The sequence below is a fragment of the Paroedura picta genome, chromosome 9 (assembly GCF_049243985.1).
Source record: "Paroedura picta isolate Pp20150507F chromosome 9, Ppicta_v3.0, whole genome shotgun sequence".
Taxonomy (NCBI): domain Eukaryota; kingdom Metazoa; phylum Chordata; class Lepidosauria; order Squamata; family Gekkonidae; genus Paroedura; species Paroedura picta.
The window spans coordinates 36,956,982-36,980,013 of record NC_135377.1 but is presented as its reverse complement, the minus strand read 5'-3'; the positions used below and the strand labels follow the sequence as shown (position 1 = coordinate 36,980,013).

The 23,032-nt window shown below is 45.3% G+C and overlaps 2 protein-coding genes across 3 annotated transcripts in view; one reads left to right on the top strand and one right to left on the bottom strand.

Annotated features, from left to right (window-relative positions):
- LOC143844769 (DGAT1/2-independent enzyme synthesizing storage lipids-like) overlaps positions 1-23,032 on the top strand; it is a 200,683-nt gene that overhangs the window by 96,276 nt on the left and 81,375 nt on the right. The window lies entirely within an intron of this gene.
- Positions 1-23,032, bottom strand: part of LOC143844228 (DGAT1/2-independent enzyme synthesizing storage lipids-like) — a 44,942-nt gene that overhangs the window by 16,365 nt on the left and 5,545 nt on the right. For both annotated transcript variants that reach the window (XR_013233876.1, XM_077351200.1), the window contains exons 2-3: positions 11,000-11,310; positions 1,899-2,063 (exon numbers count right to left, since the gene is read on the bottom strand). Coding sequence is in view for 1 of the 2 variants with exons in the window: in XM_077351200.1 (XP_077207315.1) it covers positions 1,899-2,063; positions 11,000-11,270 (436 nt within the window). In the remaining variant the exon portion in view is untranslated. The remainder of the gene's footprint in view (positions 1-1,898; positions 2,064-10,999; positions 11,311-23,032) is intronic.

Below are 23,032 nucleotides of genomic sequence, written 5' to 3'. Positions count from 1 at the left end.
GCTGAGCTGTTGGAGGGTCAGCCACTAGTCCAATTAGGTGGCCGTGTTCTAGCCATGACAAGAATCCTATTGATACCTCATCTGGGGCCAACAGTTTAGTGTTATTTGGCTGATTATCATGGTAAAGACATTATTACCTGCTAAGGGAAGTAGTAGTGTGAAATTAAAATAGTGAAGGATGAGGCTGCACTTAACAGCAATTGTCTCTCTGAATGTTGGGGGAAGGCTAGGCCTACAGTGAGAGCCAGCAAGCTGTGGAGGGACTTGCCTTTCTTTAAGCTGACCTTTAAAAGCCAGAAAGAGACTGATGAAAGCAAGCTTGTCTTAGATCCTGGCAGTGGAAGATCAAGTTGAAACAAGGATGATAATCATAGTCTCATAGATTTAATGTCGGCTCAGTTAATAATAATATAACCCACAATTCAGCAATGATGTTTTACAAAGCCTTGAGCATATTACTGCAGGCTTTTTTGATTGCTCAATGCCTAGTTGAGATGTTGAGGAACAGTACGAAAATTAATCTCAGCTCAATTTCTTGTTATATTATGTCTGTTCATAAATTAAAAGCCAGTTTGAGTGAAAATTATATCCTAAGCTTTGCTTTTGTTTGTGTCCTTATTTTTCCATTGCAGAAGAGATTCTCTGTGTTGCAGTACAGGAGGTGCTTATTGGCATCTAGCACCAGAGGAAAGTACTGCACTGCAGGTGATCACCATTGCAATGAGAAACGGTTCTACATCTGTAGAAATAAAGCTTAGAATCCAAGGACTCAGCTGTCAGTAAGAAAAGGAATCTTTCTTTGTTTGTTTGTTTCCTGCTGCTTCTAGGCAAGCTGGCTCACAGCGGGTTAAAATCAAGTTAAAATACAATAAAAATTTACATTGGTAAAACTACATTAGTTTGTGGACCTGATGGAGGTGGCAAAAATGCACATTTTGCTGCATTCACTGCTATCTCATAGGCCTTATGTTCTTGAAGTTTCATTGTGAATTTTCTTCCACATTCACTCTAGCCATCTCACTTCCTTTTCTGAAGCTCTGCGGAATGCCACAGGGCCTGTTTGAGGCAAGGGTGGAGAGGGCATTGGGGAGCAATTTTGTCAATGTTGAATGATAGGTGAGATTGCCGGTCCTCCACAAAGGTAGCCAACGAGTTGCAAGGAGGCATCAGGTCCCGCAGAGCATTCAGGAAACCATCTGGATCAATAAGTCTCTGCAGGTGGGCTAAAATATGCCCATCACCCAAGTAGGGAGGGGGTGACACCCAGAGCCAGGCTTTCAGAGCATTGTAGTTTGATCATGGGATGACATGAGTCGCCATCAGATCCACCTCTACCCCAGCCCAAAAGATCAGGTTTCGTGTATGGCTGGCCTAATGGATTGGTCCAGAAACAAACTGCTATCACCCCAGTGTTGTCATGGTTAACACCAGGTCCAGGCAAATCCGCATGGACACTGAAGTCCCCCAGGATCAACAGCCTTGGGAACTGCAGTGACCAGATGGCTGCCACCTTCAGCAGGCCCGACAGAATAGAAAAGGAAGTTTTAGGAATAGGCAGGATCTAATGATCTGTCAATGGAAGGTGTGGATGGATGCAGATTTTTACTTTGTCTTGGTCTCTTCCCCAGCCAGCCGTTCTTTCCATGTGCATGAATTAACAGTCCTGCAGACAAGGGCTGCACTGATATAATTCCAGATGTTACCATTGGGAATATTCTCACTATCAAATGACTTGAGTAAGTGACAAAAAGTAAACTCAGCATATGGTGATATCATTCTTATACTTCAATTCCACATTGGCTTGCTATTGCATTACAACACTGTCAAAGAATACCCATCTGGCTGGACCCATGCTTTCTCAGTATGTAAACTTTAGAGAATTAACAAATTGGTATCACCTGGCAGTTTACAAATAAAACGATCAACCACTGTATGACAGACTATGTTCGTTTGAAGAAAGAGCCTTGCTATGAATAAAATATAGTCCACAGGAATTGCAGCATGGTAATAAATGATAAGAGCTGGTTCATCTGGTAGATTTTCTAGACCATGTATCTCATAACCTGTTTTGGATGCAAAACAAAATAATGTTATTGTTATATAGGCATCATAAGATTTGGTGTCATATAAAGTTACATTCCTAAGAAATAAAGCATAAGAAATATCCTGCTGGATCAGATCAAAGGTCATCCTGTTCTCCACACTGTGCAAGCAATAGAGAGCCTATTAGAGAGCCAGTTTGGTGTAGTGGTTAGGAGTGCGGACTTCTAATATGGCATGCCGGGTTTGATTCTGCGCTCCCCCACATGCAACCAGCTGGGTGACCTTGGGCTCGCCACGGCACTGATAAAACTGTTCTGACCGAGCAGTGATATCAGGGCTCTCTCAGCCTCACCCACCCCACAGAGTGTCTGTTGTGGGGAGAGGAATGGGAAGGCGACTGTAAGCTACTTTGAGCCTCCTTCGGGTAGGGAAAAGCAGCATATAAGAACCAACTCTTCTTCTTCTTCTTCTATTAGTTGGGCATGGAAGTTAAAGCAAGTGATATTAAGAGATAAAGTACGCTTGTATGGAAGGTTTGTATGGCCATTATGATTAACAGGCATTGATAGATTTATCATTATTTTTTCTGAGCTTGTTAAACTATTTAAGTTAATGGTAGTGGCATGTATCCAGCCTTTGTGTGTGTGTGTGTGTGGAAATGGATGCTTTAGACTGATCTTGCATTGATCAGGGGGTTGGACTAGATGGCCTGTATGGCCCCTGCAAACTCTATAATTCTATGATGATTTCTACCACATTTCCTGTCTCACTTCAGACTCCAACTTTGCCTCCTTTGGTGTTGCTGTAGATCCAATAACCCTAGGAACAAAATTGAAGGAGGGCATCGATAAGCTGTAGGAGGATGTCCCACTCAGCAAAATCTATCAGTTGAAAGAATAGCATAATTCAATATCTTTATATAATAACTGAGTGTGCATACCATCCAATGACATGCCAAGCCTCTGATTGGCCCTCACTGGGAGACATTCCCCCAATAGGGAGAGGGCAATCCCCCAGTGAGGGCCAATTAGAATCGCTTCCCTGCCCCCATTCTCCTCCTCCATGCTGCTTCCTGGCTTGAGGTAAGGAAGAGCTGGCTGAAGTTAAGTTAGAGAGCTGGGGAAGGCTGTTTGGGCATGCTCTGCCATGGGCACACTGTGCTCCCAGGCCTCCTGCCTGCCAGAAGAGGGGGGAAGGACATACAGGTGCAGTCCAGCATGGGTGTACTATACTTCCAGAAATCCTGCCTACCAGGAGATCAGGGGAGGCTATCCAGGCATGATCCACCATGGCAGCCCAGGCAAAACAGGCTTTCTTCCTAGTATAATTATGTGTTGAGTGAAAAATTAATTTTTTGCTATCTTGTGTCTACTGCTCAGCACCTTCATTGTGTATGCCTGAGAACTGGGGGGGGGGGGGTCTTTTTATTCACATACTCTATCCCATATCCCATTCCTGTAACTCCCCCCTTCCACACAGTAATTCACATTACAATCCTATAGTCATTTAGTTGTCTTTTTCTTCATCTTTTCCATCTCATATCCTTTTTGACATGGAGTGACCAGATTAATATTCAAAATTGACTACCCCTGCTCTAGAGAGCTCTGTCAGAGCTGTCACAGTTCTGCAGGGCCTGCAAAATGGATCTCTTCCAGCAGACATTTGGTTGGGACTAGGGAATTTGGAAGATCACTGGCTTCCCTCCCCTCCTTCTCCTTCCCTTTCTTAGGTTGTTTATTATAGACATTGCACCTTCTCTTGAACTGCAGCACAGGGTATAGCCTTTGCCAAGAAAGATTGCCTTGGCAGTGATTTGCTGCTGGCTATCTTTGTTTTATTTTATTGTTATGTTTGTGGGGGGGGGCTTTAACTCAAGTTTTTAATTGTTTTAGACTATTATGTTTTATCAGAATTGTAAGCCATCATGAGCTGGCCTGGCCGAGAGAGATGGCCAATAAGTCCCATTATACATAAAATAATCTCTCCTAATCCCCCTCCCAATTCCAGAAAAGACACTTTACCAGGCTCTAGTGGGATGGAGGTTGAGTTAGAGATGCCAAACTTGCAGTGTAGCTGCAGGAGCCTCTCCTCAAAAGAAGCCCCAATTTGCAAAATGATTGGACAAGGGGATCCAATTCTAGGGGCATCCAAAGATGATGCCCCAATCCAACCTCCATTATTTCCTATGTTGAAACTACATGAGATAATCTGTTTTTTTTCTCAGCATACGAAATAATAGGAAATAATGGTCCAATCTTTTTCTAACTTAGGGCTTCTTTTGAGGAGAGGGCCCCACAACAACACTGCAAGTTTGGTGCCTCTACCACAAGCCACACCTCTCCCCCCCCCCAAGTCCAGCAAAGGAGAAATTCCCCATAGACTTGAATGGCACCATTGGTTTTAATGGCACCAAATCCACAATACCAGCGTTGTTTGATTAGAATAATTAGATTCAGTGAGGGTTGGGTATGGTGCAGGGAAAAGACTGGTCACAATAGATACCTTATCACAAAGTTCTAACATCTAAGTAATTCATATAGCTGGAATGGGGAGGAGAGCTTACATTCCTAGTGCACATGCTTCACTCCCAGATCTATGCAGCTATAAGAGCAGATCCAGAACTCAAAAAAATCCTGCACTAGGTAAGGATGACATGTCATAAGTACCCTAGTAAAGCTCTAGAGCAGAGGTAGTCAACCTGTGGTCCTCCAGATGTCCATGGATTATAATTCCCATGAGCCCCTGCCAGCATTTGCTGGGCATTGTCTTTTCTTTTTGTGTGTGTACCCATATGTGTGTACCCACATGTCACTCAGTGTTATTCAAAAGTTTTTTTCATATATAGAGTAGTTAACAGAACTATCAAATGTTTCAGTGGTGCTGTTTCATTTATATGTTGTCTCTTTAAACAAAAGTTAAGGCACTAGGTGCCACTGTGATGGAGTTGGGAATTCCCAGATATCATTTTATTTTGACCATTTGCACCCTTTGGTCACTTCGGAATTAGACTGCTGCAGCACAATTTCCATGTTTGTAAAACTGCCATTGGTCCAAAAAATGTGCATGCTGATAGATTACAACCCTCAGTGCTCATATTACACTTAGAATGTGTTCACCGTTGTATTTACTATAGTAAATTTTAAGGTCCCTAAGTAAAATAGATTGGAAGACTTATTTATCCTCCGTTCCTGAAAAGGTAGGTACCACTAAAATGACAATCTTAGGATTTATATGCATTCATGTAAATATGGCCCTGGCTTGCCAGGAGACATACATTGCAGTCTGGGAATGGGTGAAGCAATGGAAGCATGATTGCTTAGGTTTTTTCAAAGTAACCTTAATAAAAACAAACATTGGAATTATATGCTTGAGAGGTCACTTGATTTTAGCCCTTTTCCTTTATGTTCTATTTTGGCATAAGCCAGCATGGCTGGAGGGGGCATGGGGAACATTGCCTGGTGCCTTAAAAATCCACTACCCAGCTGGCTCGGATATTCAGCTTTTGCCACCCTTCCTTCCTTGTTATTGTGGTTTTAGTGTGAAGGGTTGTTCTGATTTAATCATCATGTTTCTCATGTTTTCCTTTATCATTCTGCTGTTTCATGTTATCATAGTTTGGGCAGTTTTCGGCATGGGGTGCATCTTTTGTGGAGGATGTGCTCGTGTGCTTGCCTCCCCTGTTTTCAAGGCTCCCTTATGGGGTCTTGGGGTGGAGCCACTCAAGATGCATACACAGCTCAAAGGCTGCTTGTTAGCTTCCACCCCCAGGTGGGCAAAGGAACCATGAAGAGGCTGGATGCTGGGTCTTGTCACTCTATGGCTTGATCCCCCAGCAGGCAGGCTGGAGGGGTGTTATTAGGTGGCAGCAAGTAACTTGATGTTTGGATCTGTTGCCATGCTGTACAATGCTCCTTTTGATTGAAGTCAATAAAGCTGTGCCCACATATTTTATCTGAACATGGTTTCTGGGTTTTTTTCTTCCACTGCATCACCCTCCTATCCTTCCGAGACCTGCAATCATATGTCACCATTGTAGGATGAAGATGTAAGCAGCTAATAAACATCCAGGGGGAGGAAAATACCCTGATCTCTAGATATGAAGAAAGGACTGCTAATACCTAATTATACATGCTTCACAGGGTAGCCATGCTGCTCCGCAGTCGAAGAGCTAGGTGTTAGTCCATCAAATGCCCTGAAAATCTTGTTGATCTCTTAAGGTGCTACTGGACTCTAACCTAGCTTTACTAAAGATACAAGTTTTATCACCCATGTGGCTCCATTATCCAGTAAGCAGAAGTATGAGAAACATAATATAGGGATTGCTCACATGAGACCATGTTTCAAACAAATCTCAAAAACAAAGCTACGTGCACAATTAAAAAACCGCCATAACTTGTAACATGACTGATTTGTTTGCCATATTTTTATGATCTCACAGTATCAGTCTTTATGACTCTGTGATAAGTCTCACCAGTTTTCGTTAATGCTGAGGAGGAGATTATTAATATGGGAGGCCCCATGTATATCTCCAATATATGTATTTAAAATAGTCTAGTAATAAGTATGTGACAATGAAAATATTTGCATTTCACGGTAAGATGAAACTTTCCCTCCCCTGGCTCACTAAAAAAAATCTAGTAGCCTATTATTTCTATACTAGAGATAGAGAGATAGAGAAAGCAAGGGAGAAGGAAGGAAGGCAGCCAGGGAGGTAGGTGGACTTGGAGGGGAGGGGGGTAGTTGAAGGGTCAGTGGGGGGGGAGTCGCAAGGGGGGGCAATTTGGGAGGGGGAGTGGGGGGAAGGGCAGGAGAAGGCTCTTGGGCGGGGGGGGCGACGCGGCCTTCTGCCGGCCCCAGTAGCTCCGTAGCAGCATCAAGGACGCTGGCAGGGAGTGGCTGGGCCCAGCAGAAGGCTCTTTGCGGCAGTGAGGGGCGGGGCGGCCTTCTTGTGGTCCCAGGGGCACCCTCTCAGTGTCCTGGACATTGTGAAGGTGTCCTGGGGTCGGCAGAAGGCTGCCGAGCAAGGGCCCTGGAGCGGGAAAGAAGCAGGGAGGCCTCGACCCATCCTCCCTGCTCCTTTCCCCAGTGGGAGGAGAACCTGGGCGGAGGACTCACCATGCGGCCATCCCTCAGTGTCTGCGCGGTGACTCCCCTGCCGGGCCAGGCGAGGCTGGGCCAAGCAGCCCATTGGCTGCTTGGCCCTGAATGGACACTTGGAGTTTTTATCCCGGACAGAGCCCGCCATTTCTCCTCCCACGTTGCCCTTACCCTTTTATTTAATACCGCAGGAGTAGTTACAGATGCTAGGACATAAAATTTAGCCCTCCAGAGAATGTGTGGGAGAACTCTATTTGGAAGATCCAAACATTCTGGTATCTTTGATTCAGTTTTTAGCAAAAGATTATTATAATTTATTCCACTATATTTGTTACCTGCTGAAATGTCCAAGTTCTTATTTTGTCTGAAAAGACTGAGACCAGGATTTTAACATAAGCAGAGATATGATGCAATGAAAGTTCTGAGCAGGTGACTGGGTGCTTTTATAGAATTTGTATAAGATGGAGCATCTGGAGCCAGGTAAAGAATCCTGATTCAGGTGTCTAGTCTGTTTTGGATGGGATTGCATTCCTGATTAATGATCAGGTTTGTTCTTTGGGTATGTTCCTGGTCTCAGTTGGTTTCTGGTTATTCAGTTGACATGTGGCTGGAAACACTTTTTACTAATTTTCACTGTTATGCTAACTGCTACACTTTCTAGGAAAAGGGAGATAGCCACTGTCATCTATGCCTTGATAACCTCTACACTGGATTATGACCGATTATGCACTGGGAACTTCACTGCCCCAGCTCCTGTGCAGGAGCACAAATCGGGGGCAGATGAGGTGCACCACGCCAAATGCTCCCGCATGTGGGTGCAGAAGGAGGTGGGGTAACCTGCCACGACTAAAACTCCAGCCTGCAGCCAGGCATGAAACCTCCAGTGCGTAAATGGTCTATATGAGTCGGCCTTTATCCAGAAGCCACAATAGATTCCAAATACAAAGCAAGTGCTTATTGGCACCCATCAAGGCAAGCTTCTACAAACAGTCTTAGACCACAATATTTAAAGGGCTAACTGATCTGATAACCATCTTCAAGTATTTAAAAGGCTGCCATGTAGAGGATGGAGCAAAGTTGTTCACTTTTACCCCGGAGGGATAGGCCAGAACGAATGGGATGAGATAAATTCAAAAGAAATTCCATCTAAACATCCAGAAGAAGTTCCTGACAGTTAGAGAGGTTTCTTAGTGGAACAGACTTCCTCGGGAGGTGGTGGGTTCTCCATTTTTGGAGATTTTTAAACAGAGGCTTGATAGCCATCTGACAGAGAGGCTGATTCTGTGAAAGTTCAAGGGGTGGCAGGTTACAGTGTATGAGCAATACGGTTGTGAGTGTCCTGCATAGTTCAGGGGGTTGGACTAGATGACCCAGGAGGTTCCTTCCAACTCTATTATTCTATTATTCTAATTCTATTTTTCTAATTAATTACCTCTCTGTGAGACTGATAGCTTTATATGCTGTGGAGTGTTATCTTTGTGACTATTATTAATATGATATATTTTATATTATCCTTATAGGCTGCCCCTATTGAACTAGTCATCTTGAGGCAGCTTACAACAATGTGTACAATAGAACCATACAATATATTAAATACATTAAAACACAATAAAAGCATCAGCACTTTTTCATTCCATTGTTTTAAAGCAGAGTCACCATCAGATAATCTCCTTAAGTGTGGCGAACAAGAGAAGAACCCAGAGTTGTCAGGGGAGGCCCATATAATGCTAGTCTACTGGACAAAACCATATGCCTGGCAGATGAGCTCCATCCTACAGGCCCTGCGGAACTGTGGCAGTTCCATCAGGGCTCTGATGTTCTCCAGGAGATCATTATACCAAGCAGGGGCCAGGGTCAAAAAGGCCCTTGCTCTGGTCGAGGCCAGTTGCACATGGTCATGGCCAACCAAAGTGTTCACTGGGGGACATATTCGGACAGGTGTTCCCTTAGATAACACAGATTCCAGGCTGCAAATGACCTAAAGGGTTAGTACCAAAATCTTGAACCAAACCTGGAATTCGACCGGGAGCCAATGTAGTTGCTGCAAGTGTTGGTCTTATGTGATTGATAACATTAGGGGAGAGGGGGATACTTGACTCTTAACCTGTTCTCATCACCTCATTAAACAGCTCATTGGCTGTTTAAGGTTTCAGTTTTGTTACTGAACTAAAGTAAAACATTATAAAACGATAAATTACCTTTTATCAGCTGCCCTGGTAAAACATTATAAAGTAATAAATAACCTTTTATCAGTTGCCCTGGTAAACAGAAAGGTGACATGTAAATACATAAGATGGTGATGCAAGATAGTCCTACTTGGCCCATGGTGTGGAAGAGGCACAGCAGGAAGGATGTTTATCATACCAAAAGACAGAACACTGAGAAGTAAACAAAGAAACTGAATTTAAATTGGGAGGAGAAGAAACGAGTGGTTGGGAAATAGAGAACCAGGCTAAGCAGAAGCAAATGGCCAGAGATATGCAAATAGTTCTGTCGTATTCTTGCTTCTTGATGAACACAACGTGTGGGTGACTGTGGCAAAAAGCTTGCACTACCTCTGAGGAACCTCTGATAGATGAACTTTTATTTTTATGTGTGTTTTTAAACTACAGGATGAATGTTTGTATATGTGTTCCCTTCCAGTATTCAAGTTTGTGCTTCCCTTCAGCAATGAGGGAGACAATTACTAGTTAGGAAGAAAATATTCCAATTTTCCTCCCATTTCAAAACATCCAATTCTCTCTGAGGGCTCTCAGGTTGTTTAAGCTACCGGTATATACTTATTCCATGTTGTAACGACCGACAACTGCTTTTTACCAGAGCCATCTTGATTCACACATTTTGTTTATTCATACATCTGATCCAGTTGGGCACATGCAATACAAACCAGAGAATGTTAGCTGTAGTTAAGATCCACAGAAACCAATGTTAATTGGGTACTCAACTGTATGATTGGGACCATTACCACACGAGGAATTTGACTTGGTTCAGTGCTCGTCTGGCCATGGGACTAAGTCCCACTTCCTGATGTCGGCACCAGTCTGAGGCAGTTCCAGGGCTGGCACAGCTCAGGCCCTCAGTTACCCTGCAGCAAGGGCATGCAGGAACATCAGCATTCCCTGTTTTGCTGCAGGGTAGAACTGGGCATGTGTCATGCCTGGGACATGTGGCTGTGAAAACTAAGGCCATCCTGGACCAGCTTTACCCACCCTTGCAACTAGGGTTGTGTGCAGCGGTGTCCGAATCAGCCATTGCAGGCCAACGTAGCCAGCACCGCACCATGGGGGGAGGGGAGGTGGGGGCACTGGTATGTAACTTGGTGCATACATGCAGCTGCGTGTGTGCACCGATTTACACACCAGCACCCGCGCCTCCCCCCCCCCTGGAACAGCCAATTCGAATGCCACTGCACACAAACCTACTTGCCACCACCCCTTCAGTGTCACTTCCACCAGCCCCTGCTGCCCAACAGAGCCACCACCCTTTTAAGGAGTCATTTGAATAGAGAAAATGGGGAAATGCCCCATGCCACTCCACCACGCTGTGGGGTGGGAAATTTAAAAAATACTTAAGAAGGTGTTATTGCATAATAATGTAACAATAGCTTCTAAAATAAATAAATAATAATAATAAAATAAAAAAGCAAAAATGCCCAACACCAGCCTGCAGCCCTGCAAAGAGGCTCTGCTGTGCTGTGGGGTGGCTGGGTGCAACAATGCCCTCTTTAAGAAGCAAAACAGCAACCAGCCCTGGAACACACACCAGGCACCAGCATAACACCTCCATGTAGTAATGGTCTTGGTTACATTCATCTTAGTCAGTGTGAAACTAGATTTTAAAATAATAAAACCATGCTTACCATGCCATATTCTCCCAAAGATGTCCCAAAGATATGCCAAAACTAAAAAGCAATTTCTTCGTACTTTGCTGAATGAATTTCCTGTTAATTGACAGATCTTGTCAAAGATCTGAACAATAAATGCGGATAGGGAAATATAGCATAAAATCCAGAAAGGAACTGTTAGTATTGCTGTCAACAACCAGCAGAGTCCCCAAAGAAAATATTCCTGCAAATACTTTGCTCCAGTCCATTCTTCAAATGTGTAAACTAGATACGTGGGGTATACCATAAGGACAAGTGCTGAGGCACACGATGTATTTGTTGCCTACCTGAAAGAACAAAATAAGATTAATTAAATGAGGAGGACAGTGTATGTGTGCTATAGATATCAACTGATGTCAAAATAGGGCATTTTAATAGATTTGTAACAACAGACTTGTGGGGTACTGTGACATTTAGGGCCAAACAAGATTTATTCTATAAGATAACTATGTCACAAGGAGCTGGCATTTCATTTATTTGTTTGTTTGTTAGATTTATTCCCCGTCACTCTTGGCAAGCCGGCTCACAGTTGGTTACATAAAAAGATAAAACCCCATATAAAAAGTTAAAGCCATCTACACAAACACCCCATTGCAAAATAGAATCCGATGGCAAAAAATGAACCCCAACCTCCTCACCCTATATTCCAGCAGCCCCCACCTGGTGCCTCAGGGAAGGGTTCAGGGATGCCATCAATCCGATAGCTGTCTGACCTACAGGGGCTCCTTCTGTGCCCTGGTCTCAACCAAAGACCTGGCAGATGGCCTCAGTCATACAATCCCTGTGGAGCCTTGAAAGCTCCTGCAGGGACCTCAGCTCTTCTGGAAGCTCATTCCACCAGGTCTGGGTCAGGGTCGAAAAGGCCCTGGCCCTGATCAAGGCCAGGCAAACCTTCCAGGGGATAGGCACCACCAACAAATTAGTACCCACAGAGCGCAAGGCCCTGCAAGGAACAAATGGCAACCAATGCAGCTGTCTCAGCATAGGCTGTATGTGGGCCATCCAAGGTGTTCCGGTGAGGAACCTAGTGGCTGAATTTTGTACCAGCTGCAATTTCTGGGTCAAGGACAAGGGAAGCCCTGTGCAGAGCAACTAACAGAAGTCAATTCTGGAGGTGACTGTTACATGGATCACCATGGCCATGTGTTCTAGAGACAGATAGGGCACTCAGTTGGCATAGATGGACAAATATCTGATGGGCTACTCTCATGACCTGTGCCTCCTTAGAAAGGGAGGCATCAAGAATCACCCCCAGATTCCTGTAACATGGTGCGATGTTCAGTTGCATCCTAGCCAGGTTGGGCAAGCGTGCTTCCTGGCCTGCCCCTTTCTTTCCCAGCCACAGGACATCCATCTTGGAGGGGTTGAGTTTGATTCTGCTTGAGCCACCCAGCTACAGATTCCAAACATCTGGTGAATGGTTCCAGAAGAGAGTCCTGGTGGCTGTCCACATACCCTAGCTCTGGAGAGGCAGTAGGTAAGAGCTTGTGGTTGACCGTGTCAAATGCATCAGATCTAACATCACAAGAATAACCAACCCACCCCTATCCAGATGGTGCCGGAGATCATCCAACAAGGCGATCAGCACCATCTCCACTCTGTGACCAGGACAGAAGCTCAACTGCTATGGGCCAAGTGCTGAAGTTACCTTCAAGAAATCTAGGAGCAGGTCCATGGCAGCCCTTTCAACTACCTTACCCAGAAATGCAAGACTGGGCAGTAGCTGGCTGGGTCCTGCGGATCCAGTGATGGTTCCTTTAGCAGGGTATGAACCACTGTCTCCTTGAGCACCATGGAGAACTTCTCAGTAAACAAAGAGGGGTTGATAATATCCCTGAATGGGCTTCCTATCTGCTGGGTGCCCCCACAGAGCAAGAAGGGCAGGGATCTAGGGGTCAAGTGACACCAGCAACTTGTCCACATCAGTGAGAGCCTCCTGAAGCCATCAAACATCACCTCCTGAAGCAGCCAATGGGCCTCCAGTTCCCTATCTGTATCAATGGTGGCAGGGAAGGTCCTGGCAGAGCAACAAGACTTTATCCACAAAATATCTCGCTAATGATTCACAGCTAAGATCCAATTGACCAGAATTTTGGTGCCCCACCTCGAGGGCAGTTAAAGACCAAACAACCCTAAACAATTGTCCTGGGTAAGAGCTTGTGGATGCGATTTCTGTGGCAAAAAAATCCCATTTTGTCACGTTCACTGCCATCTCATGTGCCCTCATAAGTATGTGTTAGGATGTTCTTGTGGCTTCATCATGAGTTTTCTTCCATGCTTGCTTTAGTCATCTCACTTCCCTCGTCTTCTCCTGAATATCCCTAGTGTACCAAAGGACCTGTTTGAGGTGAGGGTGGAGAGGACATTGTGGTGCTTTCTTGTCTACAGCAGTGGTCCCCAACCTTTTTATCACCGGGGACCGGTCAACGCTTGACAACTTTACTGATGCCGTGGGGGGTATTCTTTTGCCGAGGGATGTTGCCACTGCCTGAGCCCCTGCTCCACTTGCTTTTCTGCCAGCACCCCTGACTTCCCGCCACCAGCTGGGGGGTGCTGCCAGCAGCAGCTGTGCAGTACCACGCAGAGGGGGAGCCCCAGCCATTATGGCCGCTGGAGAGCACCAAAGGTGGGCAGCCCCTGAGACAGCAACTGGGGAGGAGGACAAGGAGGAGCTGCGGTCCGATACTGACTGGTCTACGGACCAGTCCCGGTCCCTGGACCAGGGGTTGGGGACCACTGGTCTACAGCATTTGATAAGCAGGACTGCCTGTCCTCCACCAGCACCATCAACAAGTGTGCTGCCCTCGCCGGGCACACGCAGGGTTAGTGCAAGGGCAAGCACAGTTACCGAGTCCAGCAAGTTCAAAGCGCGTACCAGAGAGCAGTCAAAAGTCAAGTCCGGGTCTTATTAGGAGTTGTTAGCTGACAAAGTCCAAAGGAGAACCAAAAGAGTTGTCGTTTATCTTTACCAAGGTCAAGCCAGGAATCAGTCAAACAGAGCTTCGCCAAAGCATCAGGGAGCAGGAAACCAGTCAAGGCAATGGGTGGACATGTGCACAAAGTTGCAGCCACACTGGGAAGCACTTCGGCTGTGCTTAAGAACAAGCTGAGCTGTCACACCAAGTGGCTGCACCTGGCACTCAGCCTTCCTCCGATGAATGAGCCCCACCTGAGCCCAGCCTAGCCTGTTGCTGTAGTCTAAGCCGAACACTTTGCCAATGTTGTCCTCCTGCATTCCCTCCTGCGCTCTGGAGATGAGTCTGGGCTGTTCAGGGGTGTTGCTGCAGGCTGAGGTAATGCTGGTGCAGAGGGCATGGTACTTGTCTGGCTGGGACCTGGTTGTGGCTCCCTATCGGGACTTGCCTCTCTAAGCAGCACCCTGCTGCTTTGCTCCAGCTCCTCCACTTCTTCCTCAGAGGGAGCTGGCAGAATGAGCTCAGGCAGTGGTGCAGAGGCACCCTCTGGAGACGGGGCCATGACACCATGTCACTAGGAAGCATCAGGTCCCACAGAGCATTCCAAAATCCAACCGGATCCATAAGTCTCCACAGAGAGGCTAAAATGCACCCATCACCCAAACAGGAAGTGGGCAGTATCTGAAGCCAAACTTGCAGGGTATAGTGGTCTGACCAGGAGAAGACAGCTGTTGCCATCAAATCCACCTCTACCCCAGTGCTGAAGATCAGAGTGAGGTTGTAGACAGCTTGATGGGTGGAACTGGTAACAAATTGTGAGTGGCATAAACCCCGATTCATGCCATCTAAGTTTCGTTTCTTACATGCCTTGAGGCCTCTCACCAGCCGGCCCTGGCCAAGGCCATAAAGCAATAAACCTGTCAGTTAACTCCCAGCCTCCCTTCCCTTTCCCAGCGGGAGAGGCTCCATGCTGATGTATCAATCTTACTGTAAGTGTCCTTGCGGAGACAACCCGAAGTCTCAACAGTGTTAACTGCTAGATAAGATTCCAGGCCATTTGGCCGCTTGGGAATAGACCCACCTTTACTGTTCCCTCGCTCTCCCGCCAAAATGCCTGTGTACCCCCTCCCTTATTTTGTGGGCTCTATAACTGCCCTGAGTGTCCCTTTGTACTTTGTTATTATCAAGATCTTTGCTTAGGAAGATCTTGGTTTGCCTTAGCGTTCTGTGGACTCTGTTTAATAAAGCTCTCTTTGAATCTTCAACTGGCTGTTGGATTTCGGATGTGCCTTTATCTCGGACTCTGAAGGCTGGGCTCAGCCTAATTCCTGACAGTGAGAACCCTAATGTCACCAGGGTCAACACCAAGTCTGAACTATGACCTGGTTATGGCAAGTCTGTTTGGACATGGAAGTCCCTCAGGATTATCTGCCTGGGAAACAGCAATATCCAGGTGGCCACTCCCTCCAGCAGGCTCGACAGGGCATCTGGAGGGTGTTCATTAGGGGGTACACCAACTAGATGGCCAAGCTCTCAACCACGTCCCATCTGATACCTACACACTCCACTTAGGGGATCACTGGCACTGGGAGAGCCCTGTAAAAGAAAGCCTCCCGGACACGGATAGTACCCCTTCCCCCTTACCGTGGAGCTGAGACTGGTGAAGAACCAAGAACACACATGGGCCTACGTTTCAAGGCTACCATCTTGTCCTCCTGCGCCCAGGTCTTGGTCATACTGTTTGGCCATCTGTTGCCCAAACTGAGTGAAGACTATGATTGTTGCAGATACCATCATCTTAGACTGACTTTCTGTTATAGGAAGTTGATACATAACAGGACAGTGTGTGGGTGACTAACAAACCACCCAAGAAGGACTGGCAAGTGAGTACAGGTGTGGGTTGCAGCTCCTCTACAGGCTCTGCCTGTTCTTGGATGGAGTCCTGGTATATAACACCCTCAGTTGTTGCTGTTTTTACAAGACTCCCCCAGGAAGAGTCTAATAATAGGGCAAGGGGGAGGGGGTTAGCTTCAAACTGCCCCTGTCCTGCCATTTATCTCTTCTGTGGTTATTTGGGATTGGTCTGGGCCTCTCTCCCTGACTTTTCTTGAGCTGACCCAATAATTTCCTGGGGATGGGCTGACTCTTGGCTCACCAATACCATCTCCTGTGGGACAGACTCCTCTCAAGTGAAAGGGATTTTAGTTAATAGCCTTCTTGGCTTGACACCTCCCTTCTGCTCCCATGCATTCCCTTGGGAGGGTTAAAAAGCTGCTAGCGCATTTTGTAGCATAGCCTTTCCTCCTAGCCTCTGTGCAGGCAGGATACCCCCAACCAGTATCTCTTTTGGCCACTCCTGGACAGTTTACTCCGTGTTCTGTATAGGTTTTTACCAGCCCATATCATCATCTCTTGTATGCTGATTTAAAGCTTTTTCACATAGACTACAATATCGAGGATAAGAACGTTAAGGGTAAGAGCATTAACAGAACGAAAGTCTTCCGCATCCTTCCCAAGGTCCCATCAAACATCTTAATCTATCCATTGGTTTCTGTATGGTAAGAGGAGGTAGTTAGGTAAAGGTAAAGGTAAAGGTAAAGGTAAAGGTAAAGGTAAAGGTAAAGGTAAAGGTAAAGGTAAAGGTAAAGGTAAAGGTAAAGGTATCCCCTGTGCAAGAACCGAGTCATGTCTGACCCTTGGGGTGACGCCCTCTAGCGTTTTCATGGCAGACTCAATACGGGGTGGTTTGCCAGTGCCTTCCCCAGTCATTACCGTTTACCCCCCAGCAAGCTGGGTACTCATTTTACCGACCTCAGAAGGATGGAAGGCTGAGTCAACCTTGAGCCGGCTGCTGGGATTGAACTCCCAGAATCATGGGCAGACAGCTTCAGACTTACCTTACCACTCTGCCTTACCACTCTGCGCCACAAGAGGCTCTGGTAGGTAGGTCAGATTCACTTAACATAGACATGAATGATGGGTAAAAATCTGAAATAATTTATTTCTGGAAACCAAATGACAAAAAAAAGTGATAGGAGGGCAATCAGCCTCAGCATTGTTCTTTATGATTCTTAAAGACAGTGATTCAGAGAATGGTGAAGCAAAGTCCATGAAAGTTAGGATGAATTTATTTCCTAATGGGTTGATTCAGTCATCCTGATGATGTCTATTCCCACATGTGATTCAGTGACTTTTGTCTTTGCATTGTTGTAGTTTTCTTTTGTCTAGTCAATGGGTTTGTCTTCTGTTTGGCACATGTAACATGTTTTACAGAAGTAAGACCATTTCCGCATTTAGTCTAGTTTGGAAATTTGATTGGATACTGTGAGTTGACACTTTGCTTTCTACAGCTGGGCTTTCTTCCCCCCATTTCCTCACTGAATTTTGCCATGTTTTCTGCATTGGGAGTTGGAGGGAGACAGCCTCCCATATTGCTTTGCTCCCTTCCGCTTTTCTTTCTTTCTTTTTTTTTTGCAAAAGGGTGCCTGTTAGCACCTTTTTTCTTCATTGTACCTCTTAATTCCACCATTTTATGCCATTGATCACCTAGTGTATACTTGATGTAACGTTTTTAACCCCCTAGGTTAACACTGCTGCATTTTAACATGCAAGACTTTAAAAATATATACTAGAAACAGTGTTGTAATGCTATCACCCCCTTTTTTTAAAAGTCACATGTTTCAAAGTGGAAGGGGGAAGGGAGGGGGAGGCAGGGAGGATGGTGATGAGGAAAGGGGATGCGCAAATGACTTGAAATGGCAGCCTCAAGAAAAAAAGAATGCAACCTATTTCCATTGGGCAACCCAAATTTGATTCCATCTTCAAAAATGAGATTGCTGTAACCGAGAATTTCCTACCCATGTGATAACTGAGAGGGCAGTTTGGGTCTATGCATGGGAAAGTAAATGTTAATGTGGAAATGCAAATCCAAGTGATATGATTCAGTGACATCCCTTCCCATCCTAGGCCAGTAGAACTATGGTAAGAATCTCTGCTTTGTCTTGCATATGAACTGTAATGAGCCTCTTGTGGTGCAGAGTGGTAAGGCAGCGACATGCTATCTAAAGCTCTGACCATGAGGCTGGGAGTTCGATCCCAGCAGGTGGCTTAAGGTTGACTCAGCCTTCCATCCTTCCGAAGTCAGTAAAATGAGTACCCAGCTTGCTGGGGGGTAAACGGTAATGACTGGGGAACGCACTGGCAAACCACCCTGTATTGAGTCTGCCATGAAAACGTTAGAGGGCATCACCCCAAGGGTCAGACATGACCCGGTACTTGCACAGGGGATACCTTTACCTTTACCTTACCATTAAAAGCTGCATTTGGTATTTTACAGGAACTGCAAGCTGCTCTTCTTTCTCCAAATGTCAATAAATCTGCTCAGTGATTAACTCAATTTTCCTTCAAATAACACAAATCCCAGGAAGTTCTACAGAGATGTCTCCTGTGTTGCTTTGTCCTTTTCTAATAAGTTGTTAAAAATATGCTAACTTCCATTTTTTGTTGCTTACAGTCAGCCTGGTTCCCAAAGCAAGGTCCTTGTTTTCTGTAACACAAGCAGCAGCCCCAGTGCAAACGTGCATGTGCGGACTTGCCGCACATGCGCGTTTGCGTCCAGTGGTGGCGCCAAGGTGCGCGTGCGGTAGTGCTGCGCATGTGCGCATGCACGGACTTGCCGTGCGCGCATGTTTGCGCCCCGCCGGACCCATGTGACTACACTTAAAGATCTGGCTTGTCCCCAGCTGCTGAGTTTTGTTCACTTTGGCACTTGTATGATGGTAATGTCAAGGAACTTCTGCTTCTCTCCAGGTATGGGAAGCTTGCCTTATTTGGGTATTTCTGAAGGACAGATTTTTCTAGAGTGGGCCCAAGTACTCTTCCTGGGATATACTAAGGTAAATCTTATTCCTTCCATATTATCCACAGGAGTGTCCATTTTCCAAGAAACTCAGGCTTCTTTTCCCTAACTTTCCAGCTATATTCGTTATAAGAGTAACTGTATAAAATTTTCCCACACAAACTAGATTTATGACATCCTGTTTCAATATATCTCTACTCCCATCTTACCACTTTGCCAACTATCAGCCTATTCTGCCTACTGATTTGCAATAAATTTCACCATCATAGAATTGTATTCTGCTTCAGGGCAGAATCTTTAGTCTTACATTTTCATTAAAAGGGTCGTGGTCCACATCTTCCTCAATTCTCATTTTAAAAAAGATGTACCTCAGACCTCCATGTATTTGAGAATGAATGCAAATCATTCTGTCATCATCCTTAACTTTAAGATCAGTGCACACCCTTTCAAGCAGTCAAAGAAGGCTTCGTTGCTATCTCCTTTCTGAGAAAATTTCTTTTGGTTCATGGGGAATACTTTCCGACTAATCCTGAGAAATTGCAGTTCTGCTCTCAATAGATCTTCTGCAGTAATTATCCATGCTCGTTTTGATTTTGACACTTTTTTCTTGTTTGCTCATTGTCACTTCTCAAATAAGCAAACTTTGGCTCTCTTTATTTATGTTTTGTATTTTTCATTCTCTTTCCTGTCTCTCAGTTTCTCATTCTCTTCCTGAGCTAACTGAACCACTCCAATCTCTCTTCCAATTCTTCATATTTCCATCTGTTCTGCCTCCACAGTTTTGACAGTGTCTGCCTCAGCAGTTCAGTCACCCTTGGCTGAATTCTATACTTTGCTAAATGCTCCTTAGTCCTTTTAAAATGCATTTTGACACATTTACATTTAAACTATTTGGGATAGAAATAGTCACCACAGAAAAACTTCCTGTCACATTTGGTGGATTTCATTCTAAATATGCCACTGATCTGGCAGTATTTTGTAATGGCTTAGGATGGCAGGAGCAGGCATTAAATTATTTGTTTTTCTGGGAACTCCCACATACACAAACACACACGCACACAAACACTGTGCTAAAGTCCTTATGATGCTTGCATGTAACAATTTTGGAATTAACTGCTGCCTGTGTGTCAACATCACACTTTCCCATCACAATACAAAGCCTACTGTGAAACAGGCCAATTAAATATCCATTCATTAGTCTGCCAGTGCTTGGATCTGTTTACTACTAGACAACCCAGATGCAAGTTGTGATGGTGTTCCAAAGGTACTCTCCCCTCTTTTGATAAATATAACCCTTAACATCAAGGAGAACAGAACAGAACAAGAAAAGGGGGTATTTACAAGATGGAGTAAACTGTATGCTAATAAATGCACACATGGGGCCCCCACAAACCTCATGGGGGAATTCCATCTGCACCCACATCACCATCCAGTGTGATTCCTTGGAGCCCAAAACATAACTGAAAGGGGGAACAAAATCCCAACCTGACAATGAACATGGAGCCCACATTGTGAAATAGCGTTCAAAACCATCACAGTCTGTGTTGCCCAACTCTCATTCAAAAGGCATTCTCATGTGTTAAGCAGAAGAACATTGAGGAAGTACTTTAAATGAGAGTCAGTAATTTTTGAACAATATTTCACAATGAGGACTCTATACTAGACATACATATTAACTGGAGCTTCACTTTCTAGATAGATATAGAGTTCAACAAGATCTGAACATGCTGGAAAAGTGGGCAAATGAGAAAAAGATGCAATTCAAAAAGGAGAAGTATAGAGTTCTACATCTGGGTCACAAGAATTAGAAGTAGGCATACTGGGTGGGAGATATGCTTCTGGGTTGCAGTGTGTGTGAAAGTGATCTTGGTGCATTTATGGACTGTAAGCTAAATATGAGCAGTGTGATGTGGCAGTAAAAAAGGAAAATGGAAAATGAGTCTTGGGCTGTTTAAACAGAGGCATCACATCAAAAATCACAAAATATCATAGTTCCACTGTATACTACATTGGTTAGGCCACACCTGGAGTACTGTTCGCAGTTCTGGAGGCCTCACTTCAAAAAGGATATGGACAAAATTGAGAAGGTCCAGAAGAGAGCAACGAGAATGAAAAGGCCGAGGCACTTGGAGAAGAGGCGGTTGTCCTCCTCAGAATGGAGAAGAGGACACTGAGAGGAGCCAGATTGCTGTCTTTAAGTATTTGAAAGCTTGTTATTTAGAGGAGGGCAGGGAAAGCTTCCTATAGGCAGCAGAGGATAGGACCCGCAGTAATGGGTTTAAACTACATGGAGTTTAACTACATATTGGCTAAAGGTAAAGGTATCCCCTGTGCAAGCACCGAGTCATATCTGACCCTTGGGGTGACGCCCTCCAGCGTTTTCATGGCAGACTCAATACGGGGTGGTTTGCCAGTGCCTTCCCCAGTCATTACCGTTTACCCCCCAGCAAGCTGGGTACTCATTTTACCGACCTCGGAAGGATGGAAGGCTGAGTCAACCTTGAGCCGGCTGCTGGGATTGAACTCCCAGCCTCATGGGCAAAGCTTTCAGACGGCTGCCTTACCACTCTGCGCCACAAGAGGCTCTTGGCTAGATATCAAGAAAAACCTTTTCACAGTCATAGTAGTTCAGCAGTGGAATCGATTGCCTAAGGAGGTGGTGAGCTCCCCTTTACTGGCAGTCTTCAAGCAGCAGCTGGATTAATATTTATCCTGGATGCTTTAGGCCAATCATGCATTTAGTAGGGGGTTGGACTAGATGGCCTGTATGGACCCTTCCAACCCTATGATCCTAGATTATTTTACCACCTAGGAAACCTTGAGGTTATCTATTTTGTACTGTACAAGTGCATTTAAACTTACTTGACCAATGAAGAAGACCCCTTTGGGGTCGAAATGCAGCTGCTTTTTGTCTGTTGGAGCCCAGCCAATGCCGTTCAAAGTTCTGCCACCTTTACTACTGGGCTCCAAACATTTCCCAGGCTCCTCCATTGCAGCCAGTTCAGAGTGGCTTCTGTGCTCAACGGATGCCATGGCTAGAGCTGCCAGCTGCTCCTAGCCCCTGCCACTTCCATGGCTGGGTCCAGAGCGGCTCCCAGGATCTGCCACTTCAGCCAGGCTTGGAGCGCTCTCCGAGCTCTACCACAGCCATGGTCTGGCATGTGCGGAGAACACTCTTTAATTTGGGGGAATTTAAACCCATTTATTTAAAAAATCAGATTTTTGCAAAAAAAAACCCTCCTCCCCCTCCAAAAAAAAGTGTTTAGAAAAATCTGTGTGGAGTAAATGTGGCCACCTGTACCAAGATATTTCCACTCACCCGGTATCTGTCCAGTTACCCAGTAGCTTTCCAGTTACCCAAAAAGAGCTCATATCCATACACCACTATGCACCACACCAGGCAACTGCATTAAATAGTCTATTTCCATCTCAAGTGACTGGAGACAAAGCAAGAGCCCTGAACTGCTTATGTAACCTCTGAACCCTATCTGACTAAAATCTCAATTAAAGATTCTTCTGCCTGTTCCTCCTCCTCTCAGGGCTGCCACATCTTCCATTATGCCAGGTGACCTCCCACAAGCAGCCTATTTCACCTGCTGTCACTCTGAGTGGCAGCGGGATAAAAATAAACAAGTTATGTTGGCAGCACCGCTACATTTCCTGGAGAATCCTAGGCGACACTGGATTTTCCCAGAAAGTGACAGAGATGTTGCTGACATTGTGCCCATCCAGCTGTTTCCAGGGTCCTGATTGGTCATTTTTGGCTTTTTCTCCAGATGACCAGGGCATGCAGGGGATTTGCAGATCCTGGAAAATGGGACAAACTTGACTGTTATATTGCTGTGCAGCAAACTGAACTTCAACTTTGACTTCTCATTTTTCCTGATGGGAGGTGAATCAGAAACCCATTCTCTACTGAGAGTGGGCTTCTTATCTGCTCCTCCATCAAAGAATAATTGGATCACAAAAAGAGCCAAGGGTGAGCCAGGCCATTTATGCTACAATCCAAGATATAGTATGTAGTAGGAGCTGGATTGGCAATTGGTAGAGTGTTTGAATCCTTTTCCAGCCTTGATCCCTAAGCACTTCTCCTGCTGGAAAAGGGGAGGGATTCAGAGCAGAAGCTGCCATTATAATGATGGCTAGGTGAATGGAAACTTCCCCCTCCCTACATCAATTGCCTCCTCTGTCATGCTGCCATGACTCAAGAAGCAGTGAGTAAAGAATGAACAATTA